Genomic DNA, 25826 nt, shown 5'->3' with positions numbered 1-25826 from the left:
GAAGACCCTTCATACATATCACTATAATTGCTATTAGTGAAAAATGCTAAAGCAAACATCTTTGTGAATGNACCCCCCACTAGAATATAATGAGATAACCAATTGCAATTAGTTCACAATTTATCTTCCTATCAATCCCTACAGTACCTTCTAACCTTTCTCTGTAAAATGAAGAAAAATCTAAGTGATCACTGAATTATATAATTTTTTAAAAGTGAAGAACACCTGATTACAATTTAAATGCTACTTAAAAGATCTTAATACATTTTTTTTTATTTATAGTTACCATAAATGCATCCAAATTATATCAAGGGCTGAAGCTTATGAAATTTACAGAACTGAAAAAAGAATCACTAAAATACAAAACCAAGTTCACTAGTCTTCAATTTTAGGGCTAGAATAAGAATTCTACTTATTATACTTAATTATAAATATGAAATGCCCAGAAAAGGATTGTGTAAGAAATAAGAAAAAGAATTTATATAAAACTAAAAAACTAAATCTTAGCTTTTATTTCTTACATTTTCCCTTCCTATTTTGCATTGTCATAAACAAAGAAACAAAAAAGACAAAGCAAATAAATTTATAGTAAAATGAACATATAAATACTGGTAGAAGCCACTAAATGCTTATTTGAAGTGAACATTCTCAACATTCTTTAAATGCTTGGTAATAATTGTTGTTGATTGTAGTGACATCTATTGGCAAGACAGAAATCAACTACAGAGTCCAAAGTGATAAAAAAAAAAAAAAAGATAAAAATTTAAACTAAAAAAGCTACTACGTATTCAATAAATCCCTGTTTATCATGAGTTATCTTTATGCTAAAAACTGGCATGGCACACAGAGGAAGGCACTGGAAAGATGAGGTTAAGTGTGGTCCTCAACACCACATGAGACCTACATTCTAGTCCTGGTCTCACCAATAATTTAATTTTGTGGTTTTGGTCAAATCAATCACTCTTGGTCTCAGGATCCTCAGCTGTAAAATTAGACTCCAAATGAGTTTTAAGGTTCTCAAATCCCATCACTGTCAAGGAAGACATTGATGAATATACTTTTATTCCCTTCTTTAAAGTAATTTACTACCGGATTGCCTTCCTCCTTTAACATATTGTAATTAATCAGTTTTAAGTATCCCATACAACTATGATTTTTTAATTTAAAATTATATTTAACTTTGAAATAATTGTAACAGCTATGCTGAATATAATTCACACACCATAAAAATTACCCACTGCAAATGTACAATTCAATGACTTTTAATAAAGTTATGCAATCATCGCAACTATTTAGTTTTAGAACATGTCCAGCACCCCCCAAAATTCCATCAAGCCCAATTCTAACCCCAGCCCCAGGCTGCCTTCTATCTCCATATATTTGTTTTTTATGAACATTTTATATAAATGAAATCATACAGTATGTAGTCTTTTGCATCATGCTTTCTTTACTTTACCCCTTTTTATTGCTGAATAGTATTCCACAATTGGATATACGACATTTTGTTTCTCTATTCACCAAGTGAATGGATGGATATAAAACATTTGTTTCTCACTAAAAAACTAAATCTTAGCTTTTATTTCTTACATTTTCCCTTCCTATTTTGCATTGTCATAAACAAAGAAACAAAAAAGACAAAGCAAATAAATTTATAGTAAAATGAACATATAAATACTGGTAGAAGCCACTAAATGCTTATTTGAAGTGAACATTCTCAACATTCTTTAAATGCTTGGTAATAATTGTTGTTGATTGTAGTGACATCTATTGGCAAGACAGAAATCAACTACAGAGTCCAAAGTGATAAAAAAAAAAAAAAAGATAAAAATTTAAACTAAAAAAGCTACTACGTATTCAATAAATCCCTGTTTATCATGAGTTATCTTTATGCTAAAAACTGGCATGGCACACAGAGGAAGGCACTGGAAAGATGAGGTTAAGTGTGGTCCTCAACACCACATGAGACCTACATTCTAGTCCTGGTCTCACCAATAATTTAATTTTGTGGTTTTGGTCAAATCAATCACTCTTGGTCTCAGGATCCTCAGCTGTAAAATTAGACTCCAAATGAGTTTTAAGGTTCTCAAATCCCATCACTGTCAAGGAAGACATTGATGAATATACTTTTATTCCCTTCTTTAAAGTAATTTACTACCGGATTGCCTTCCTCCTTTAACATATTGTAATTAATCAGTTTTAAGTATCCCATACAACTATGATTTTTTAATTTAAAATTATATTTAACTTTGAAATAATTGTAACAGCTATGCTGAATATAATTCACACACCATAAAAATTACCCACTGCAAATGTACAATTCAATGACTTTTAATAAAGTTATGCAATCATCGCAACTATTTAGTTTTAGAACATGTCCAGCACCCCCCAAAATTCCATCAAGCCCAATTCTAACCCCAGCCCCAGGCTGCCTTCTATCTCCATATATTTGTTTTTTATGAACATTTTATATAAATGAAATCATACAGTATGTAGTCTTTTGCATCATGCTTTCTTTACTTTACCCCTTTTTATTGCTGAATAGTATTCCACAATTGGATATATGACATTTTGTTTCTCTATTCACCAGGTGAATGGATATACAACATTTTGTTTCTCTATTTACCAGGTGAATGGATATATGACATTTTGTTTCTCTATTTACCAGATGAATGGATATACATTTTGTTTCTCTGTTCACCAGTTGATGGATATTTGCTTGTTTCCAGTTTTTGGCTTTTATTTATTTTTATTAACATATTCATTGTTACAAATCATACATATTCTTTATGCCCTTTTTATCCAATCTCTCCCTTTCCCCTTCCATCCCTCCCCCTTCCCCCCTATCTAATAATCATAGATTTGTTCTCTCCATCTGATAGATTAACTGTTCCCCTGTTGGTGTGTTGCCTAGATGATCTATCCAGTACTGAGACAGGTGTGATCAAGTCCTCCCCTATTATCATAAATCAGATGCTTCTTCTATTACTATAGAGTGTGCTTTATGGAGAGAGAGGACCTCTTCTCTTTTTTTTTTGTCTCCGCTCGTGCCTCTCCTGTGTCAATACAGTTGAGAGTCTCGCGTGTCATCTGCACGGTGGCTGTGTCTGCTGCTATAGAGACTAGCCACTTTTGCAGCAGCCATGGCAATTGTGGTGGCTATGGCAGGCTACCCATGTAAAAATGGTGTTTTTGGTGTGCTCTTTACTTGGTTGCAGCTGGGTCTGGCTTCCCCCGGCCCCATGCCTCATTCTAAGATGTTGTTGCAGAGCAGATGAGGGGGAGAAGGATAAGGGTGGGAAGAGTGGGAAGGAGAGGGACCATGACTGAGGCCTATGACCTCCCCCTGATTCCAGCAGGGGAGACCAGGGGGCTTCCAGTAGCAGCTGGGTCATCGCTTGGCTGAATGCAGATGTCAGCAGGGTGTGGCTGAAGCCCCTAGTCCCCCACTGCCCCAGCTCAGGAGCCTGGGGCGCTTCCTGCAGCAGCTCAGTTGTCATCTCTAGGCTGCTTGAGGATATTGGAGGGGCACAGCTGAGGCCCCCGGCCCTCCCTCTTCCATGGCTTGGAAGCCCAGGGTACTTCCAGTCTTTATACAGGTGTTCTTTGGTGGTGTAGACCTTCACTAGTTACTTCATCTCTGATTTGTGGGGTTTTTTTTTTTTCCATTTCTGTGTTGGAATATTTGCTGTTCCCACCACTTAAACTGTGCAATGGAACTAATTTGTTGTCCTTTGCTTACTTCTAAAATGGGGGAAATTCCTGTGGGAACCAGCACTTGAGCTGTGGTTGAGCTAAACTGCTGCTTTGCTGCTGATTTCCAGGGAAAGGCTTTTTGTGCAGCTCAGGTTTTAATGGTTGACCTTATATGTACTTCCGTGTCTCATGAGGTCTGGTACACCTGGGTCGTGTGGAAACTCTGGTCTGGACCTGAGTCTTCTCAGCAGACTGCACCCCCTGCAGTTCTACATTCCTGACTAGTCTCCACTGAGTGGTCCTGCACTAACTGGGAGGGAGATCAGCTGTCCATGATATTCCCCAATGTTCTCCCGGTGGCCTGTCTCCCCACCACCCTACTCCAAATACTTCCCATGGGATGGGCTGTGCACCAGTCCCTTGCGATGACTCACCCACCTCTGAGTGGTTCCTTTTATCTGTTGTCTGTGGCTCCTTGGTCCTATGTGGGTCCACAGGAACCCTGTTAGTGGTCTTGCTGGCCTGGCAGCCACCATGGCCTCTTCTCCTCTGACACCTCCAAGCAACTTCATATGAAGGACACAGCTCCTGCTCTGTGTGCTCAGCAGCTCCAGCCTTAAAGCATCTGGGGCTCTAAATGGTGGGAGTGGTCCTTTCTTTCCTTCTTCATGGCTGCTCCTGCCTTTGCAAATTTTGTAGGTCTCTCCTCCTCCTCCCCTGAGCCCTGGTGGCCCCAGACTGGCTGTTGTTGCTTTTTAATAGTTGTAAATTGGTTGATTTGAGAGAGAGAGTGACACTGGGGAGCATCTATTTCACCATCTTCACTGGAAGCCAGTTTTTGGCTTTTATGAATAATGCTGCTATAAATATCCATGGAGTAGTGTTTGTGTGGACATATGTTTTCACTTTTCTTGGGTATATACCTAGACATGTAATTGCTGGGTTATATAGTAAGCTTATATTTATCTTTTTTAAAAACTGCCAAACTGTTTTCCAAAGTGGCTATACTATTTTACATTCCCATCAGCAGTATATGTCTTATTATCTTTTTTTTAGTAAAATCATTCCAGTAGATGTATAGTGGCTTTGGTTTGCATTTCCCTAATAACTAATGACACTGAGCACTTTATGTGCTTATTACCCATTCACATGTGTTTGGTGAAATGCCATTTCAAGTTTTTGCCCATTTAAAAAACTTGCGTTGGTTGCTTTCTTCTTATTGAGCTGTAAGACAAAATGCTTTTTTGTTCTTCAAAATAAGCATATTTTGTTATATAAAATTCAAGTGGATTAAATAAAGTTGAAAGTAGCTTGCGATATATTCTATACTTTTCTCAAGTAAATAGTGCAGGAATCTTGCAAAGTTCAGTTTGAGCTTAGAATTTGGTTAAAATCTGCTATTTGGCTTTGGCCTCCAGAAGGCAAAAGATCTGAAAGATACCTCTGAGCCACTGCAAGATCAATGAGCTGGTGACAACATGGGTTAACAATAAAAGTGAAACTGTGTATTAATGGCAATAATTCAAACACGGTTGACATTCGGATTTACTTTTACTACCTAGGTTCGTATTCTTAATGTAACTTGGGAGTGAAAAATCTCTTTCTGTGACATATGTGCTTGCTATGTTGAATTCTATCAGTTAATTGAAGTATAATGCTTACTACAAATAATTAAAGAATGAAAGCTGCTATTTTATATTAAAAATTATTAAATTAAAAAAGCTAAATAGAGAAAGATATTGATAGTTAATGTGACTATTAGAATAATTAACGTTACAAGAAACATTATACTCTTTGTGACTCAACGAATGTTCATAAAAATGTAAATATTATAAGACAGAATAATAAAGATTAAGTTAGACCATAAGTGTCCATTATTATCCCCATGTTACAAATATGGAAACTAAAGGAAAGAGATGCAACTTTTTTAGGTCAAATGGCTAGAAAACCTTAGAAGTTAAGTGACTTAATTAATATATAAAGTACATATAACATGAAGGTACTTGAAAAGGTTCATGGAAAAATGGAATTAAAAGATAATACAAATCTTTCTATGAACTTTTTGAAGACCTGTGACTTAATTAATATATAAAGTACATATAACATGAAGGTACTTGAAAAGGTTCATGGAAAATGGAATTAAAAGATAATACAAATCTTTCTATGAACTTTTTGAAGACCTTTCATACATATCACTATAATTGCTATTAGTGAAAAATGCTAAAGCAAACATCTTTGTGAATGTATTATATATACATACACCTATATTCACATGAACAGTGAATTCCTTAGGATATATCACTGGAAGCTGAATTATTCAGTCAAAGTATATGCACATTTAAATTTTTATACGTGCTGCCAGATGGGTCTCCCTGAAGAGGTATATGAATTCCTATTAGTACTAACAGTATATAAGAATTCCTATTTTTCTGCAACCTCCCCAACAATGATTAATATTAATTTTTAAAACTTTAAGTAATGTGACAGGTCAAAAATCTGATTATAAACTTTTGTTTCAATTATGTATGCATATTCCTGTTTGTGTGTGCATCTACATTGGTTGTTAAGCAAAATATATGTTACTGTGGGTCACAGTCTGAAAAAAAACCTAATCCATATAATGACTATATGAGCCAGATCTTTGCATAACTAGTGCCTTCTCGCCATTTAGGTCTTATCTTGGCCTTTCTTAACCATTCTATTTAATGTTGCCTCCTCCAAGGCATTTATTCTTACACTACCTTGTTTTGTATTTTATTTATTTTTTATTTTCATCTGTTTATTTTAAATTTTATTTTATTTCTTTAATTTTAATTTAATTTAAATTTTTATATTTTATTTTATTTTATTCACAGTGCTTACCACTACTTAAGTTATCTTACTGTTTAATCTTTCTCCCCCACTAGAATACGAGCTAATGACAGGAGCGGCCATGTTCTCTGCTGTGTTCCCAACACTGTTAGAACAGTGTCTGCCCACCCATAATACCCACTCGATAAAAATTTCTTGACTGAATAAACTTTATAATTAAACAACAACCAAAGCCTTCTGACATGCTGTAAAAACATGTGCATCTCACATCTGTGATCTCCCTGTCCTTGTGGACCTAAGGCTTGAATTCCAGCGGTCCACTCCAGAGTCACGGACCCTGTGGGAAAGTTACATAATTATACTTTCACAACTTAAATGCTTAGTCTTCAGACAATAAGTATCTGATAAAAGTGACCTGATCTACTCATAGTTTGGACAGATGAGCAGAGTATTCATTTAATAAGAGTTAAGGAACAAAGAAAAAACCATGGGATCCATTTCAAAAGGAAACATAGGAATGCCAGAAGCTTTTGGCTCACCTACATTTTAAATGTCAACTATCTAACAAATAAATACCCCCATACAGTTTAAACTCTTCTGGAGAAGGTTAACAGTAAATTCAATGGGATGTAAATTGAGAAAGGAATGTACATTGGGAAGAAAAAAATAAGAGAAAAAAACAAATGGAGAGGAAAGTCATAAACATCCCAAATAGGTTTGCTGGAGAATTTGTGAAATGTAAAATGTTACAATTAGAAGATGACTTAAGTATTAGAAGTCTTTCTGCATGTGCTGGATATCTGTGTCTTTCCCAAACCCTACTAGTGCCATATATGTGTGTTTATGCACATATGTGAAGAGCTTATTAACTTTAGGGGAGATGCTGCTGCTCTGCCTATCTGAGATAATATTCACAAGAGAACCCCATATCACCTTGTACCTATTTCTGCTATAGTAATGGGTTTTAAGTTACAGCAAATGTAGATGATGATACAGGCTCTGTCAGAGTACTTGGGTTTGAACCCCATTTCCACTATTTATTAGCTGTGTGACTTTGGACACATTCCTTAATTTCTCTGATCTTCAATTTCTTTATATGCATAATTAAAAACTTCACAAAGTTATTATGTTGATCAAGTTAAAAATACATGTAAAGGCCTTAGAATAATGCCTGGCACATGGTAAGTCAGAATACTTACTAGGTATCGCAATCCTTATACTAAGATCTTCAAATGCTTTTTCTCCTCTAGTTCTTACAACAATTCTATGAGGCAGGTTATTATAAGACATCTCCTCATTCCCATATAGATAAGCAAGTGTGAGCCATGAAGAGGTTAGATAACCTATCCAAGAACTCACAACTACTAAGTAATAGAACTAGGAGTAGAATGTACTCTTAGTTGCACACCTATGCCAGGTTTCCTAATAGGCAAATACTAGCCTTCTAATGTCCCAGAAAGTATGAATAATCAACATCTTATCAACATTCTGCTGCAGTTGCCCTCATATCTATATCAGAACAAGGGAGTATGTTACACACGTGCACACACACATCAATTATATCTATCATGTGTAGCTCTCTGATATGGGTTGAATGTTTGTCCTCTCCAAAGGTCATGTGGAAGATTGATCCCCAATGTGGCGATGTTGAAAGGTGGGATCTTTAGGGCAACTGGATTGTGAGGGTCCTGCCCTCATGACTGGTTATCATGGGTGCGAAGTGGAGGCTTTATAGAGAGCACATGAAAGTGTTCTTGTCATTTGCAGCATGTGATTGCCTGTGTCACCATGGGATTCTGTAGAGGCCCCACCAAGAAGAAGACCCTCATCAGATGCACCCCTGGACCTTGGACTTCCCAGCTCTGAAACCATAAGAAATAAATTTCTTTCTTTTTTTTTTTGTGGCTGACAAGTTTGGGATGCAAACCCTTGACCTTGGTGTTACCTAAATTTTATTTATTCATTACCCAGTTTCAGGTATTCCATTGTAAGCAAAACAGAATACACTCTCCAAAAAGAGGTTAAGAACCAAAGCACCACAGCACGCTTATCAAATTTTGGTCCCATGCCTTTGTATCCTGTTTTCCAGGCTGGGGACATTACCAGGAAAAAAGGAGCTATTCATTTCACAGCAGATTCCTTTAATACTATTACTAAAAAGCAGATAGTATTCAACAAATATTTCTTGAATAAATGAAGAAAATAACACATGAGAAAAGGCTCTGTAAAATCACAAAGTACAAATCAAGATTTATAAAGTCAACTTAATTATTATAAGGTTATATTTACTTTTAGATTTTATTTCTATTTATTATAGAAAATATAAAGTTAACTTAATAATTTATTAACAATAATCATAGCTATAATACTTGTTGAAGATTCATTATGTGGCAGGCTAAAGGCCTTATCACCTTATTTCAATCCCATGTGACACTCCCTATGAAGTAGGTACTGTTATTACACCCATTTTATAGAAGACGGCATACTTAAGGTCATATTCTAGGCAGTGCTGGAGCCAGAATTTTAACTCTATCAATTTCTATATCAAACTCCTTTTCTATATTGTAGAAGAGAAAACAATTTTTTAAGAAAAAAATTCACCCATTTAAAATGTATAAGTCAGTGGTTTTTAGTATATTCACAAATTGCACAACCATTGCCACTATCTAATTTTAGAACATCTCATCAGCCCAAAAAGAAACTCCATGCCCATTAGCAAGTATATGTATATACACAATACATGCATAAAAGAAATGCAAATTTTTTAGAATAAATCCTCCATTAAATATACGGTTGAATGTATATGTGATTTAGCTAATGCAAAAGAAAATCACAAAATGAATTCCAAAGGATAAAACATGACTTGGTGGGCCTTCTGTAATTTTGCATTAGTAACATCAACATTGATGTTACTTTGAGGAAGGCAAGTAATCAAGAGCTGATATCTATGTCCAATTCAGATTATTATGGTTCAAACTCCAATTCCAAAGGCTTCTTAGCATTTTTGTATTAACAACCAGATAGTAAGATTAGGAGGGAACACAGGTAAAATAGTGTACAACACAGCTTCCTTCAATATTCCCCCTATCAACATCAAAGAGAAAAGCTTAGGAAATAAAGCCACAAAAGTTTCAAATGTGCAAATGTTCATGCACATTTCAAAGAACCCACAGCCCTGTATTTGATCATTTACAACAGTCACTAAGGCATTATTTAGTAAATTCTGCATATACCCTGAGTAATAAAAAGGAACTCACTGTCAGCAAAGGCATATTCTTCTTCATTTTCATCACTGTCATCAGATGGAGCTTTATAAGGTGGAGGCAGTTTCATTGGAGGTGGAGCAGTTCCTTGCCTCTGAAGATGCAAAATTTGAAAGAAGGGTTTATTGCTTTTGTACAATCCTTGTCTTCCATGACAAAAAAAAACATAAAAAGATAATCTGGAAATACTTTGACTGTACCCAACTTCAGGCATATCATAAGGATGATAAAACAACTTATTCTCTTATGCTTATATTATTACATAGAAGTGACTCTGTGATATAAACACACAAATGCAGAAAACAGGAATTCAAAAGCACAGCTTTTGACACTGTTGACCACAGCTGGTCTGTCAGCTCAGTCAGAGTGAGGTGTTGATAACACTAATCAAGGGTTCGGATCCCTGTACCAGCCAGCTGCCCCCCTGCCAAAAAATATAGGTAATTCTGGTGATAAAAACTTAAATAAGTATTGACTGTGAAAAAATAAAGAATAATTTTTTTTAAAAAGACTGATCTACCTAGAAGAATACATCCCTTTCCACAGTGAGAAAGCCAATTACGTATACATATTCTTTACATTGTAAAAGATTAATTTTGTTATTAAACAAATAATTCAATTGAAAGACATTTCAAAAATAAACCTAAAAGCAAAAAAATCCACTATATTAATTCCACAATTATTTAAACTTCTTCAATTGTAAAAGTTACAGATTTCATTCCTTAAAAAATAAAATACCAAGATTTTCCAACTGAAAAGGTATTCATCTATAATTTGTAGTTAGTCAACAGACATCTTAATGTTTAACAAGAGAAATCTTTATGATAAATAAGTATCTCTGCATAAGTATACTTTCAATTTACATACCAGATGATACAGCACATCAATATTTGGTTCATAAAGACAATTAAAGTAGAATAATACTTTATGATATGATTACCTTCACAGAACGGAGACATTTTCCTGAACGCTGGTAAAAATAAAACATGCCAAACTTTACAAAAAGATCCAAGCTGCTAAGAACAGGAGCTGATATACCCGAGCACTCTACAAATTTAATTGGATTAAGATTTGTTTTGCTACAGGATTTCAATAAAGTACATTCAATTATGGTTTATATGACAAAACCACTAATGGCAGGATACACTTCAGTAAGTGGATGATGACTGGCCCATTACAGAAAGCAGGTATGTAATAAATTCTTCTAATATAGATAACATTATTTAGGATTCATAAAAGAAAATGCACACCTACATTTAAGATAATGTCTAACCAAAGCATACATATATTTGTAGAAATCCAAAAATCGATAAAATGCAAGCATGATGAAGGAAGAAAAGATGCCAAATACGTAATGCTTATTAAGCAACAAGAGAATACAGAAATGTGATCACTGTGTTTCTTCAATTCTTTTAAGTTGAAAAGAAAAAAATGAGTAAAGTGAAGAGGAAAAGCACATAAATTCTTTTCAGTAAACCTTTTTCTCATAACCAGGTTATTCTACGTTAAACACAAAACTCAGAACAAAGCCAGATTTTGAAACAATTTTAAAAGATATGAATTCTCTTTAATAGCATTTTATTCATATATATAAATATTATTTATTTAAAGGAAAACTGCACCCAATGTATTTATTTAGCATCTACCAATAACTCTTGAAAAGAATACAGGATAAGCATGTCGTGGTCTACTATAGTTTGAATGTGGGTTGCCAAAACTTGGGGCATTTTCTGTTGCACATGAGAGAAGGGTATGACAGGTTCTCCCTGTGGCAGAGAAGGCTGGATCAAGGTACATATAGCTAGGCCAGGGGATTATAATCTCCATGAAAGCGGAGAACAAAACAGACTCTGTGGTATACTCAACTCTGAAAAACATCCCTGGCACAAAGTAGGCCTCCCTTAACTATTTGCTAAATGACTAAACAATTGGTTGTTATTCATGCTGTTTAGGTTCTCTGATGTATTACTCTCTAGATGCAAATGATTCTTGTTCAATTAATTTTGTCTGTAGAAAAGATAACTCCAAAGGTTACAGTTTCATTGCCCTGTAAGACATTAACCAGTTTTGTATCTAAATTTGAATCTTAGGCATACTTTCTTTCAGCAATTATAAATACTCCATTCTCTTCAATTCTCTCTGAACCAGGCTTACCATCGTGTTGGCTCCCTTGTTAATGAGTTAAATAAATACCTGGCACCTGCACTTTTGCATAATTTTATGAGTCCTGTTTTTTATTTTTTCTTAGATCATACTTTGACAGTTTTGGAGGTCCCACTGAGATACTCAAATAGACTCACCTTCCAGAACCAATTAAACTATGAAGCTTCAGATATGCAATTCATGAGCTGATTAAGCCCATTAACATGATTTCTTGGCTCCCATAGTAAACTCCAAGAGGTAACAGAACTTTGCCTGTCTGTTTCTCTGTTTTTTATTTCCAATTCTATATTTTTGTTTCTGATACCAGGTCAAGTTTGGTTCTAATATGTACTTGATCTATAAGTTATTACCCATTAGTAGCAGCAATAAATAAAGTTTGGTTTTATAGTCTGACCATGTAGTGATATTTGTTGGGATGATGAAGATCTATTCTACACTAGATCCATAAGGACCTATTCTCTATTTATTGAAAGACAACAAAGAATGTGTTTTTTAGTCTGTTTGCCTGTTTGTATTTTTTCATAAGAACATGTCTTGGGTCCACTGGAAAGAACAGTTCTTTGGGATGTTAGACCAGTGGGTTTTTGCATTTCTCTGTCTACATTTGACATATGGCTATACTTGAACAACAGAAGCTGAAACCAATAACTCAGAAGCATCTAATAAAGAATCCAGATACACATAAAAAAGTGATTTGATCATTTAAGTTTAGAAAGAGCTATGCTTCTCCCTGATCTCCTTGATCTTATTTATGTAGAGCATAAAACAAAAATATATGACTATAAAAACACTTATGACAATGTGCTATCCATGTATAAAAACACATATGTTTGGATATATGTATGAATACCACAAATATTTACAAATTAACCTGAATATTATCAGCCAATTTTAATGCCTAACACAATGCAGACTATCAATGATAGAACACTATATTTGTTGCTGTTAAGAATAATCAGAGATCATGAACACTGTAGCACTCTAAGTACCATCAGAAGCTAATTTTGATCTCTGCAAAATGTCTACACAAAGTTCCCTTAGTTCCAGGGATTGGCATGTCCAGATTTTCCCTTTGGAATAGATGTCTGTCATAACATCAGCATTATTAAGGTATAATTTACATACAATAAAATGTACTCGTTTTAATGAAATATTCGGAAGATATACACTTTCATTAAAACTTGATATATCTGTATTTTTAGAAACTCTTACTATTTAGTGGAAGACAATATTTCCATTGGGTAATAACTGTAAAGAAAAAGAAAGTGACTAACAATAGAGGACCACTTCTCCAGTAACAAATCTCCCAGTTGTGAATAGTGTCCACAACCTCTTGACAAAAGAGAATATGTGAAATAACACTAAAGTTTAGAAAGAAAACACCAAAGAATTGTTATCAATCTATAATTAGTATTAGTACTTCTATGAATCCTGATTGACTATCCTTTTGCACTCTACATGAAACAAAACAGGTCAGAAAATACTGAACTGAGACAAATCCAAACCAAACCAAACCAAACCAGGACGTGTTCAAGACCTAATAATTATTTTATCAAGTTAGTTTTTAAGTCACTCTCTTTCTGTCTCTCTCTCTTTTAATGTAAATGATCTCAAGCCCAAATTGATATTTCTAACCTAGACCTCTGTTAGAAATGAGTTTTAAGTGATTTTTACTGTCTTCTTTTTGACTGTCTATAATTCTAGAGAATATATATTGCTTTTGTACAATGAGAAAATAATGAATAAAAGAATTACTAATGATAATAATTTCTAAAGAGACTTGGAAAGGATGTGATCCAATATCCCCTTGGGCACATTTCGATTATCACACAAATTAAACTTCTGTTTATCTCACTACATTTGCCCTTATCTCTGTGCCTATTAGGGTGGAGGTGCTTTGTCATTCCAGACCGTAGTGGTATAATGCTTGGCACATAAGATGCAATTTCAGAGAAAAGTGACATAGTAAAGAGCATTCTGCAACCACTAAAATACCAAACCTGAAATGGAAGATGTAGATTGTGATATGATTACTCCGACTGCGATATTAACTTAGTGGTTAGTTGTTTTCCTCTGTAACAAAGAACTCAGCTAAATAGACATACATTGACTTTTGGTATTACTTTCCTGGGCTCTTACTGGGTTTTTACTGAATGCAAACATCCTTGCTATGTATTGACATTCCATTTGATTTAATGAAGCAGGCCAAAATTGATAAGAATCATATACCTTTACCTTTTTCCTTCCTGGGATCTTACATGGGATTTTCCTGAATCGACTAAATTATCTTGTTCCCAAAAGTAATTTAATTACTAACCGTCTATTCATCTATGTGCTGTTTATTGTCTGTGTCCCCACAGACTGATTGATACCTTCTCTGTTTCCTTTTCGACATTATATCCAGACTGCCACACAGTAACTGGGTCACAATAGGTTTCCAATAAACATTAGATGAATACTCATAGCTTTGAATCAACATATAAATCAACAAAATTCCAGCAATAGTGTTCACTAAATATTCTGAGAAACCCTTAACCACATAAACATGACAGATTAAATTTTAAACAGTGTTTTTGTAACATGTCTCTGAGGCCAGAAACAACCATAACTCCCATACTAGGAGGTCTAGTGGAATAATGTCAATCCCTGATGACCTAAAGCCAGAGATTTTGTTTTGTTTTTAGTATTCTTTATTTATTCAATAAATATGTATGGTGCCAGGCAGTGTTCTGGGCAATGAGGGTAGAGTAATAATGAGACAGATGAGATCCCTGCCCTCACAGAGCTTATATTCCAGTCCCTTTGAGATGTCACATTTCGTGGGTCTCCATGATTTGTCCCCAAATTGCTTTAAAGTAGCAGTTTCTGAATTCTGTCTTGTTTGCCTTGCCCCACTAGAATGCAAGCTGCGGAAGGGCAGGGAATTTTTGTCTTTAAAAGTCTTATTGCAATATGTTGAGGTATAATTGATATATAAAAACTGCACACATTTTAAAGTGTACAATTTGAATCCATCACCGCAATCAAGGTAATGAACATAACCATCATTCCTAAAATTTTCTTTATGCCTCTTTTTAATCCTTCCTTCCCACCCCTCCCCACGGCACCCAATTACCAGGGAACCACTTTTCTGCTTTCTGTCCCTACAGATTATATTTTCTAGATTTTCATGTAAATAATAATTGTACAGTATTTACTCATTTTTATCTAATGAGAGCTAGTGATTTAATGAGTCCCAAGTGCCCCCTTGAGGCCAAGCAAGATAGGAAGTTGAACTAAAAATAGTACCCTCCCAAACCCTCATCCCTGAAAGTAAAGCCTGTACCCTCTAAAATGTTGAGAGAGAATTCTGCAAGGAATTACCTACAATCTGTACCTAATAAACACTTATGCAAGCAATAACCACAGTCTCTTAGAATCTACATTTTATAAGTGCTTATTCACAGCTGGGAAAAAGAAATCACAGAATCCTGATCACAGAATATGTGATACTGCTAATCTGAAAATAATCTTAATCTTTGTAATTAAGATCTGAAATCAAAGACAGTAGCCATCCAGGTTAAACAGACAATCCTGTAATTTGGTAAGCAACATAATGTTACTTTTCCTTTTCAAGAACTCTTCCCCCAAATCTTCAAAGAGTCAGTGTCTTAATTGGCCCCATGTGCATGTTTGTAATTAAAGTTTTCCCATGTATTCAATTCAGTTATGGCTTTCTTTTTTCTCTCTTTCTTCCTTTTTTTTTTTTTTTTAAAAAGAGTAAAACCTGCAGTGGATGAAGATAAAAACAAAAAAATCAACCAAACAAGCAAGCAAACCAAAATCTTGATCATGGAACATAGTGATGATATTTCCTGATCTTGGTCTTAGTTTGAGGTGTAAGAGAAAAAGAGTAACAAGATGTCCCCTGAGAATTCTGAACAAGTCCATATTCATCCAGGTTGGAAATCTGAATTCATTTTATGTGCATGAATCAAAAAATTCAAAGAAAAAATACCAGGCAAATATAAAAAGAAGGCTGGCATGGTTTCAGTGATATTGGAATAAATAGATTATAATAAGGCATTACTAAATACTGTCACATATTAATAAAAAGGTCAATTCCCTAGAAAGATATAAAAATCCTAAACTTTCAGGCACCTAATAAGTTAACTTGAAAACACGCAAAATAAAAACTGAAAAAACTACATGAAAAACTAGACTAATTTCACCATCAAATGGACAATCATTAGGTTATGTTAACCAAAAAAAAAAAAATTAGTATATAGAATATCTGAATAACTAATTAGTATGACCTAACAACTTTTTATAAAAACCTGTACTCTCTTTTAATCACAAATACAACATTTACAATAACCAACTATGTACGAGGCCATGAAAAAGTTTCAGCCAATGTGAAAGAATTAATATTACACAAATAGCAATCTCTGATTTTAACTGAAATAAGTTAGAAAATAACAACAAAAAGATTTTTTAAAATATTCATGTGAAAATGTGAAAATACGTTTCTAAATAAATCTTGGGTAAAAGAGAAATCAAGTTGGGAGCCAAAAAAACCTTAGTACTGAACAACAGAAATTCAACTTAAAATCTTGGGAAGTAATAAACATCTTAGGAGAAAATGTATGGTCTTAAATGATTAGTTCAGAAAAGAAGGAAAACTGAAAATTAATTAACTCTTCAACTACTAAAGGTTATTGGGGGGACAGGGGAAGGAAAATAAACCCAAACAAACAAGTAAGGCAAGGCCAGCTAGTTAGCTCAGTTGGCTGGAGTGTAGTGTTACAACACCAACATTGAGGGTTTGAATCCCGGTACTGGCCACCCACCAAAAGAAATCGAAAAAACAAAACAAGTAAGGCAATATAAAGATGAGAACAAAATTAATTAAACAGAAAAAGATACAACAGAGAAGACTAACACAGTTAAAAAGTTAATTCTTCAAGAAGATTAATGAAAAATTACTTTCAAAATTAGTCAATAAAAAGATAAGGCAAATAAATAACTATATTCAGAATGAAAAACAACTAGTATGGATGGAGCTGAGATGATCAACGTTAAGATAATACATAAACAATTTTATGCTGATAAACGTAAATAACTTAGGTGACTTCAATATTCCTAGAAAAGAGTCAATAACCCAAACTGACTAGAAGAAAGAGAAAATCTGAATGGTCAATAGCCATTAGAGACTAAATCAGTATTTAAAATTTTCCCACAAAGAAAACACAATGGCCCACAATGGCTTCATAAACTAGTTTGACCGAACATTGAAAAAAGTGATAATTACCATTTTATACAACACTCAGAGAACAGAAAAGGACAAATACTCCCATTATTCATTTTATTGGTTTACCATAACCAAGGCCAGATAAGACAGTATATAAATGGAAAATTCCAGGCTCATCTCACTCATGACTACAGATGCAAAAATCCTAAAAGAAATAATACTAGCAGTAGGAAAAAAAGACCATGACCTAATTAAGTTTAATGCAAGAAGTCAAGATTGCTTTAACATTATGAAATCCATTAATGTAATTTACCACATTAAAGAACCCAAGGAGAAAAAAGTATTTATACATATATACACACATACATGTATATATAATTATTTCAGTGACTACAGATGATACATTTGATAAAATTCAACACCAATGTCATTCATGTTAAAAATTCTTAGCAAAATAGGAATGAAAGAGAATAGTTCCTTAACCTGAAGAATTATCTACATATACCTACAATACATTTCGTATTCAATGGTGAAATATTAAAAACAGTTCCTTAAGTATCAGAAGAAAAAATGACAAGAATGCTAGCTATGAGTACTTCTATTAAACATAGTACTAGAGGTCTTAGCACGTACAATAAAACAAGTAGACAGATTGGAAAAGGAAAAAGAAAACTGCCTTTTTCCAAAGTGCTCATTATTACCTGTATAGAAAATCAAAAAATAAAAATCTACACATAGTATTAGAATTTGAGATTCACTTTCTTATTAAAAATATTTTATATATATAAAAAATATAAAAAGTATCTTATAAATACTTTATATATATATAAATCGAGCACATACAAAAGACACTCGAAGGCTGTGCATGAAATATTTAATAAATTCATCTTTAGGTGGTAGGTTTATGAGAGATTTTTATTTTTTTATTTCAGTATTTTGGTTTTTCCAGTGTTCTGCACTGGATTATTTTATAAGAGAATAAGAGAATAATGTTATAAGACATCAATTAAATAGTACATAAAAGTCAATTTTATGTATACATGCTGGCAAACAAAGATAACACCAAGGTCAAGGGTTCGGATCCCTGTGCCAGCCAACCGCCAAAAAAAAAAATTTTTTTTTCATTTATCTGAAATTCAAATTTAGCTGCGCATTTTATATTTTGATTTGCTAAATCTGGCAATCCTATCTCCCCCTCCAACTGAATTTCTTTTTTAAGTAGTGGTTTTATTCAACTGCAATATACAAACAGAACAGAGCATAGACAGTTAAGTGTATGGCTCAGTCGGTGGACTTTCTTTCACAAGTGGAACTCATCATGGGAAACTAGCACCCAGGCCGGCCCGGTGGCTCACTCGGGAGAGTGCGGTGCTGATAACACCAAGGCCCCGGGTTTGGATCCCATATAGGGATGGCCGGTTCGCTCACTGGCTGAGCGTGGTGCTGACAACACCAAGTCAAGGGTTAAGATCCCCTTACCGGTCATCTTTTAAAAAAAAAAAAAAAAAATGAAATTTAAAGAGAGATTTAATAGCAACATAAAACATAAGGATATCTAGGAATAAGTCAAAATATTTACAATATTTTCTGAAGAAAATCAGAAAAATTAATTGAAAGAAATAAAAGAATTTAGTAAATAGAAAATACATCAAGCTAAAGGTTAAAAAGTCTCAACATCAAAAAGATGTAACTTCTTTCCAAATTAATCAATAGATTCAACACAATTCCAACCAAAATCTCCAAAGAGATTTTTTGTGGAATTTGACATGCTGATTCTAAATTTATATGGAAAAGGAAAAGGACATAAATAGGCAAGACACTTCTAAAGAAGAAGAAATACGTAAAAGAAATTGCTCTACCAGAAAACAAGATTTATTACTGGGCTTTAATAATTTCTAAAGAAAACCATAAAATTTTTTTTGTGCTAGGACAGATGAACTGACCAAATGGAACAGAGAGAAATTCAGAAACAGACTCCCCCTCGTAACCTGACATATGACAGAGCTGCATTGCAAGTCAGTGGGTAAAGGAAGTACTATTTTAAAACAGTGAAATAATTAGTTATCCTTATGTGGAAAAAATGAAAATTCATTCCTACTTGACACTACATCCTAAAATAATTTTTAGGTCAATATATTCTAAAACAGGAGTGAGTGATTTCTACTGATTGACAGTAAGATAAATTTTCTCAGCAGAGATGACCTTTGATCTGGTCATTGAAGGATGAAAAGGAGTCTTACGGGAAAACAAAAGCAGGAAATGTACTTCCAGGCTGAAGAACAGCAAGATCAAAGACTCAGAGTGTGACAGGCATGTTGGGGAACAGACAAACAACCAGCCCAGCTGAACAGGAAAGAGAGGTACAGATACTTTCGTACCTACGCTTCATCAGGTTTCTGGGTTTCATCCTGGTGAGAAACAGTTATGTTCACCAGAATGACATACTATAAATACAGTACTTCTACACAGATGAGCTAACCAAATAGAACAAAGAGAAAGCTCAGAAACAGCATCCACTGAAATTCAGTTATGTTATTAAGTGGAAAAAATTACCCAGGCATAAAAATTTTACACAGGAGTCCAGTATAAATCATGTAAACATGATACATTAACATATATTCAGTGCTTCCTATGTGACTAGACACGGTGCTAGTGATTAATATTTATATCTCTATTTCATACACACAACAAAACCAGATTTTTGACATTCATCAAAAAACCACTGTTACTAATTATAGCTCAAATATGCAAAAAGAAAACAAAAACACTTTTAAAAAGCTTGAGAAGTTTGAGTTACCTTTACTTTCTTTTCTTGGGTGTCCTGGTCCTGGTTATTGGTAATTTTGTTGACTTTGTTATGTACATTAGGAATGACCTACCACCACAAAAAAGAGGTGGAGGGAGGAAAAGAAAAAGTTTAAATGTCATTATATTTCTTGATGTATTTTTTTATAAAACAGTTAAAATCTTAACTAATTTTGTGACATCTAAAAAGTAAAGATATGAGAAGTACAATTTAAGGCAAACAATAAAACTTGCTACCAGGGCATATAAATTCACAAGTTTGTGTGTGTAGATACAGAGGTAAAGATAAAGAAGACTAAAAAGAAGGTCACAATACTGTTACCCAAACATCTCATTTTTCAAAGTAAAGTTTTAGAGGTAACCTAAGTTAATTTCTAGAACATAGGATACCTCATTTATGTGATAGATTTACATCATTCATCACTATACCCCCATTGCAAGTATTTTTTCTAGCACACTGTGTGAACTCAATACTTCACTATCACTGTTAGCATAAGGATAAATTACAAATCTATTTCCAATATAAAGTAAGCTCAATGATTATAAATGAATAAAACAGTTCAATTCCATAAAAGTAATTTTAATTCTTGGGGCTGGTCAGTTAGCTCAGACGATTAGAGCACGGTATTGGTAAACACCAAGGTCCAGGGTTCAATACTCATACTAGCCAGCCACCAAAAAAAAAAAAAAAAATTTTTTTTAATGGTGGCAACACAATAGATTACTTTTTGACTCGTTTCTTTTTGCAAAACTATAAAATATCTTAGGAAAATATAAAGGTTTTAGTGATTTTGAAAAATCTCTTCAAACTGCTAACAAATAATCTTGGCTTAAAATCTGATGACAGACGTGAAGATTAAAAGAAAATATAAATCTCTTTGCTCAGAAAATTAAAGAACTGCATGCCTAGAGAGAATTAAAAACAAAAGACAAAAAACCTGCTTCCCTCTAAATCCAATTTTAAGATTAAATTCTTTTCACTTTCAATATAGAGTGTAAATAAATAAATTAATTTTGCAATAAACGAGAAAGTCTCAGAAATGTTTAAGTGAAGAACAGTAGTAATTATACATTAACATATATTCACTGCTTCCTATGTTAACAGATGGTGTGCTCGTAGTTAATATTTGTATCTATATTTAATACACAGAACAACCTAAGTTAGAGTTCAAAAGGATGTGTTTCTTGGCCTAAAGACGAGTCAGGATATCTACCCACATGAGGCCTAATTTCTCCCATAGGAAAAGCCAGCTGAAGCTGAACAGTGGAAGGTTTGCGATGCGACAGAATGTCAGTTTCCACTCAGTGCTTACATTATGTTTCAAATAGCAGAGAAATACGTTTCTGTACATATATTGTTAGCAAAATTTGGAAGACAAAATGCTCAATAAAATCTTTTAGAAAAAAGAAGACAGCATATTTCCTGTAAAAGTAAAAATATATTCATATGTGATTAATATGCAAAATGTACATGTGTCAAAAAAATGTAGGTACCATTATGGAACAACAGTATCAATGCAGTACAACTGGAATACAGGAAGAAAGAAACAACACATGAGCTGATAACCTCAGAAGACATGACCCAATTGCAAAAGGATAGTCCAATGCTTGATAAACTGAAGGCACAATGTGGCAGTGTGTTATAGTACACAGGGAATAAGTGACTTGAGCAAGGCACACTGCTGAAGAGATTTTCTTCTTTTGAACAGTTGAAAGAAATTGCATTGTTCATGTCATCCAAGCCCAAATTTCCACCTCAGTGCACTAGCACAGGCTAGATTAAAAGCCTGGGCTTTTGGGTTGACTCTTTAGCCTATTTTAAATGCTTTGAGTATTTTTCGGCAAGGCATTCACAGCTGGACACATAAATGTATAATTTGGTTGGCTCATTCTCACTCAAAATTGGTTCTTTGGAAGTATCATTTGGCAAGGAATAGTCTGGCCGATTTTCCTATTGAACTGAGTTTCCAGAAATAAAAGTGACAGCCTTAACTGTATTCTCAATATGATAAGAATTAAAAGCTAGATTTCAAAAACTCTTACTGAATTTCACACTCTCTGAAAATAAGAAAACTTTATTCAATTAGTCTTGACAGTGTAAACACAGCACTAAGAATGGAAGGCACCATACTGCAATGCAGTGCAACCCAGCAGAGCTGCCCGAGCAGGATGGAGGTTGCTGTCCCCTGTGTGCAGGCAGCTTACACACGTGTGGAAATATCTGGTCAGTACCTCCATGCCTGCGGCAGCCAACCATCTATTAGTGCAGTTTGTTATACAAATATTATTTTCTGTATTCCTTGACACAGAAAAGGTTAGAAAGCACTACATTATTGAAAATCAAATAATTTTTTTAAATATGCAAAGTTTTTCTACTGTCTAGAAGTGCCTATGTTTTGAACAGCTGTCTTCCATTTTAAAATAAAGAAAAATAAATATGGCTTCCAGTTACAGGATTTAAGGGTGACATTTCTGCTGCACACTGCAATATAAAATACACATCCTGCCAATGACATCATATCAGAGTTCCAATTCCATACCAAAGCACTAATTAATTACAGAAGAAAATTTGTGATTAAATATTGCTATTTTTAAATTCAGAATCTCCAACAGTAGAATATACAATGCCACATGTCAGCATGTTTATATTTTTACATGTGTTAATAAACAAACAGAACATTTGAAAGTATCTCTACAATGTTTTCACACCTGACCTCTTTTTACGTTGAGAGTATTTCATGTACAAAGCAACTGGCTCAGATGAATTTAGTAACTTGCCTCCAAGTTAGCAAAGCTGGTAAATAGGGAATCAGGGAATTGAAAACAGGTCTTTTTGACTCCACAGCCTGTGACTTAAACCAACACACACTGTAATGACTCAAATTTGACCTGGAGATCAAACTTGAAGGGGGAAAAAAAGGGAAATTGAAGTTAATGGCTAAATTTTTATGTAGCTAATACCTTTTCTAAATAATAATGAAAATGTATGGAACAATTGCTGGAGGCAAAATCTTGGTCCACAGGTATAGAGAATATTGTTAAACTTTCTGAAAATATGAACTAAACTTACTCTTGGAGTGGATGACAAGCTCTGAACAACGAACACCACAGGGTTTCCTGCATCCTTAATGGCCTCAACTGCTTCTCTGTGTGAGGCATTCTGCAAATCTACTCCAGACACCTAAAACACAGAAGTAATGTATTTCAATTAGAAAGGCACTAGATATTGCGAATAGGTTAATTCATAGTTCATGTGTATTATCTAGTTATGAGAACAACCAAAGTCTAATGAGTTAAACCACAGCCGGAAAAAAAATAAGACTGGCTCATAAAACGCTTTGCTTTTCTAGAAGAACATGTTTAGGAAAATAACATTTCACCTTCAGGAAAAGTAAATAAGACAAATTTGTTAATAACAATACCCCTAGATAAATATAATTACCCAAAGTAGGTAACTTGGTCAATTACAGAACCTTAAGACATCACCTCTCCCACTAGCATAGTACTAATTCTAGTGAGGGATGGGGGAGTGGAGAGGAGGGAACCTCTCTGGACTTTTATCGTCTCTCCATTAAGCTGAGAGAAATGATATTTAAGCAAACTTGCCTATTATTACAATTGAGCAGTTGAACATTTCTTAAATTGTGTTAAAAAAGAAGCACCAAAACATCCACAGATCCTTTTACTAGAAGTGCTCTGTGTTTAATAAATTTGGGTAAGTGTAAACAGTTCCTTGTTACAGAAATCTCAGAGAACCTAACTTGCTACTATGCCCATAAATCTCCAAAGGCACTCTCCATCTACCAAACGTATTTATCAGAACGAGTTTTTCAAACTTACTATATAACAAGCTTTGGTAAATGTTGGGGTGGTTTATGGTCAGCACACGGGGACCATTTGTGAATACTGCTTTGCTATAAGGGGACAAAGAAAGAGGAATGTAGGCGGACAGGAATGTGAAATCAAGGGAGGTTTTCATTTTTAACATGGGAGATATTACAGCAATAACAACACAGTAGAAAGGAAAAAATGGTTGCTGAAGGAGATGACTGTAAGAGCAATATCCTGGGGCAGCTGAGAGGGAACGATTTCTACTGCACAAGTTAGAGACTGGCTTTAGACAGAAGCACAAACAGTTCTTCAGCTGCTACAGATGCACTTAGAAAGATCTGGTATGCACTGGAAGCAAGGAGAACCTCCCTCCCACCTTTTAAAAAAACATTTTAAATAAGATGAGTTTATTTTATGTCAATTACATCTCCATTAAGCTGTTTTAAAAATTAATATAGGACATATTTTCCAGGCATTCTCTACATTATTTGATATTTACTTACTATTTATTTATTAATTACTAAACTGAGGTTGTAGCATTCTTTTGTATTCAACTTTTCACTTAAATATTTGTTGTATTTTTGTGAATGGAGATCATCTTGTTAAAGGGATACTTGCCCTCCCATGTTCATCGCAGCTCTATTTACAATAGCCAAGATATGGAATCAACCTAAGTGTCCACTGACAGATGACTGGATAAGGAAAAGGAAAAGGTGGTATATATACACAATGGAATACTACTCAGTCATTAAAAAGAACGAGATTCTGCCATTTGCAGCAATGTGGATAAGCTTGGAGAAAATCATGTTAAGTAAAATAAGCCAGGCACAGAAAGGAAACTTCCTTTTGACTACTTTTATTTTCTCAGTGAAATACGAAACCAAAAACTGAGAGTAAGACTGAGGAAGAAGGCAAAGGAGGTTTGAAATAGTTACTTATAGGAGACTGAACTGACTAGGGAATTACTATAGAACAGCAGCACAGAACTACAGACCCACTGGAGGGAGTGGTTACGAATTTAGAATGAGACCAGACAGTGTGGATGGTTATTTTCTCCAGCCATGCTAGAGACCTGAAATAAGAGGAATTACATTTAACTAGGATGTGGTTATCCTAGACAAGTTCGGTGAAAGGAATGAGGATCAAAGAGGTTTGGAGTAAATCAAGCACCCCTAACAACATTTCTGATGACCTATAGGTCAATGACAGCATATAGGATGGTGGTCCCATAAGATTATAATGGCTATACCATGTAGCCTAAGTGTATAGTAGGCTATACTCTCTAGGTTTTTGTAAGTACACTCTACGATGTTCACACAAGGACAAAATCACCTAACGACGCATTTCTCAGAACGTATTCCCGTAGTTAAGCGTTGTATAGCTATACATGCAAGGAGCGGTTAGAGCAATCAAACACTGAATCTGAGTAGGTTGAGGAGGAAAGTGAGCACCTGAGAAACTGAGGGACAAGAATGTGTCTGTGGTATAATATGAAATGTATTTGGTCTTATTTTGGATTCTTGCCCAAAAGAACCAAAACAAAACCTAAAACCCTTGGAATTTCCTGAGTAACAAGAGTGTCTTTTGTTATTTATAATGGCTCCTTTCAGATCACACCTGAGTCTATACTAATGAGGTGACTTAGGGTAGAGCCTCTAGATAGCCTCACCAGAAAAACTGAGTAATTAGAGGATAGGAGGGATGGAAATTTCAGCCCACCCACCAACCTCCGCCCATCAATGAGTACTTAGAGGATAACAGGGTTGTAAATTTCAGCCCACCTCTCCAGGAAGAGGTGGGGATGGGGGTTGAAGATCACACTGTACATAATTTCTTGAACAAAAAAATTTGATGAGCTTCTGGGCTGTTAAACATGTGGGGGTGCTGGGAGGGTGGCACACCCAGAGAAGGCACAGAAGCTCCGCAACCCCCACATCTTGCCCTACCCATCTCTTAATCTGGCTGTTCATCTGTTTCCCTGAGTTCTGTGAGCTGTCCTAGTAAACTAATCCAATGCAAGGAGAGGGTTG

At 34.6% G+C, this 25826-nt stretch overlaps 1 protein-coding gene across 1 annotated transcript in view; it reads right to left on the bottom strand.

The window, feature by feature from the left end:
* Positions 1-6772: 6772 nt before the first annotated feature.
* INADL (InaD-like (Drosophila)) overlaps positions 6773-25826 on the bottom strand; it is a gene marked incomplete at its 3' end in the record, with an annotated part of 165617 nt that continues 146563 nt past the window's right edge. The window contains exons 24-27 of the mRNA XM_008584873.1: positions 23036-23146; positions 19958-20035; positions 9762-9861; positions 6773-6841 (exon numbers count right to left, since the gene is read on the bottom strand). Coding sequence (XP_008583095.1) covers positions 6773-6841; positions 9762-9861; positions 19958-20035; positions 23036-23146 — 358 coding nt within the window. The remainder of the gene's footprint in view (positions 6842-9761; positions 9862-19957; positions 20036-23035; positions 23147-25826) is intronic.

The sequence above is a fragment of the Galeopterus variegatus genome, unplaced genomic scaffold, assembly GCF_000696425.1.
Source record: "Galeopterus variegatus unplaced genomic scaffold, G_variegatus-3.0.2 Scaffold3395, whole genome shotgun sequence".
NCBI classification, from domain to species: Eukaryota; Metazoa; Chordata; class Mammalia; order Dermoptera; family Cynocephalidae; genus Galeopterus; species Galeopterus variegatus.
This window is presented reverse-complemented; position numbering and strand designations above follow the sequence as displayed.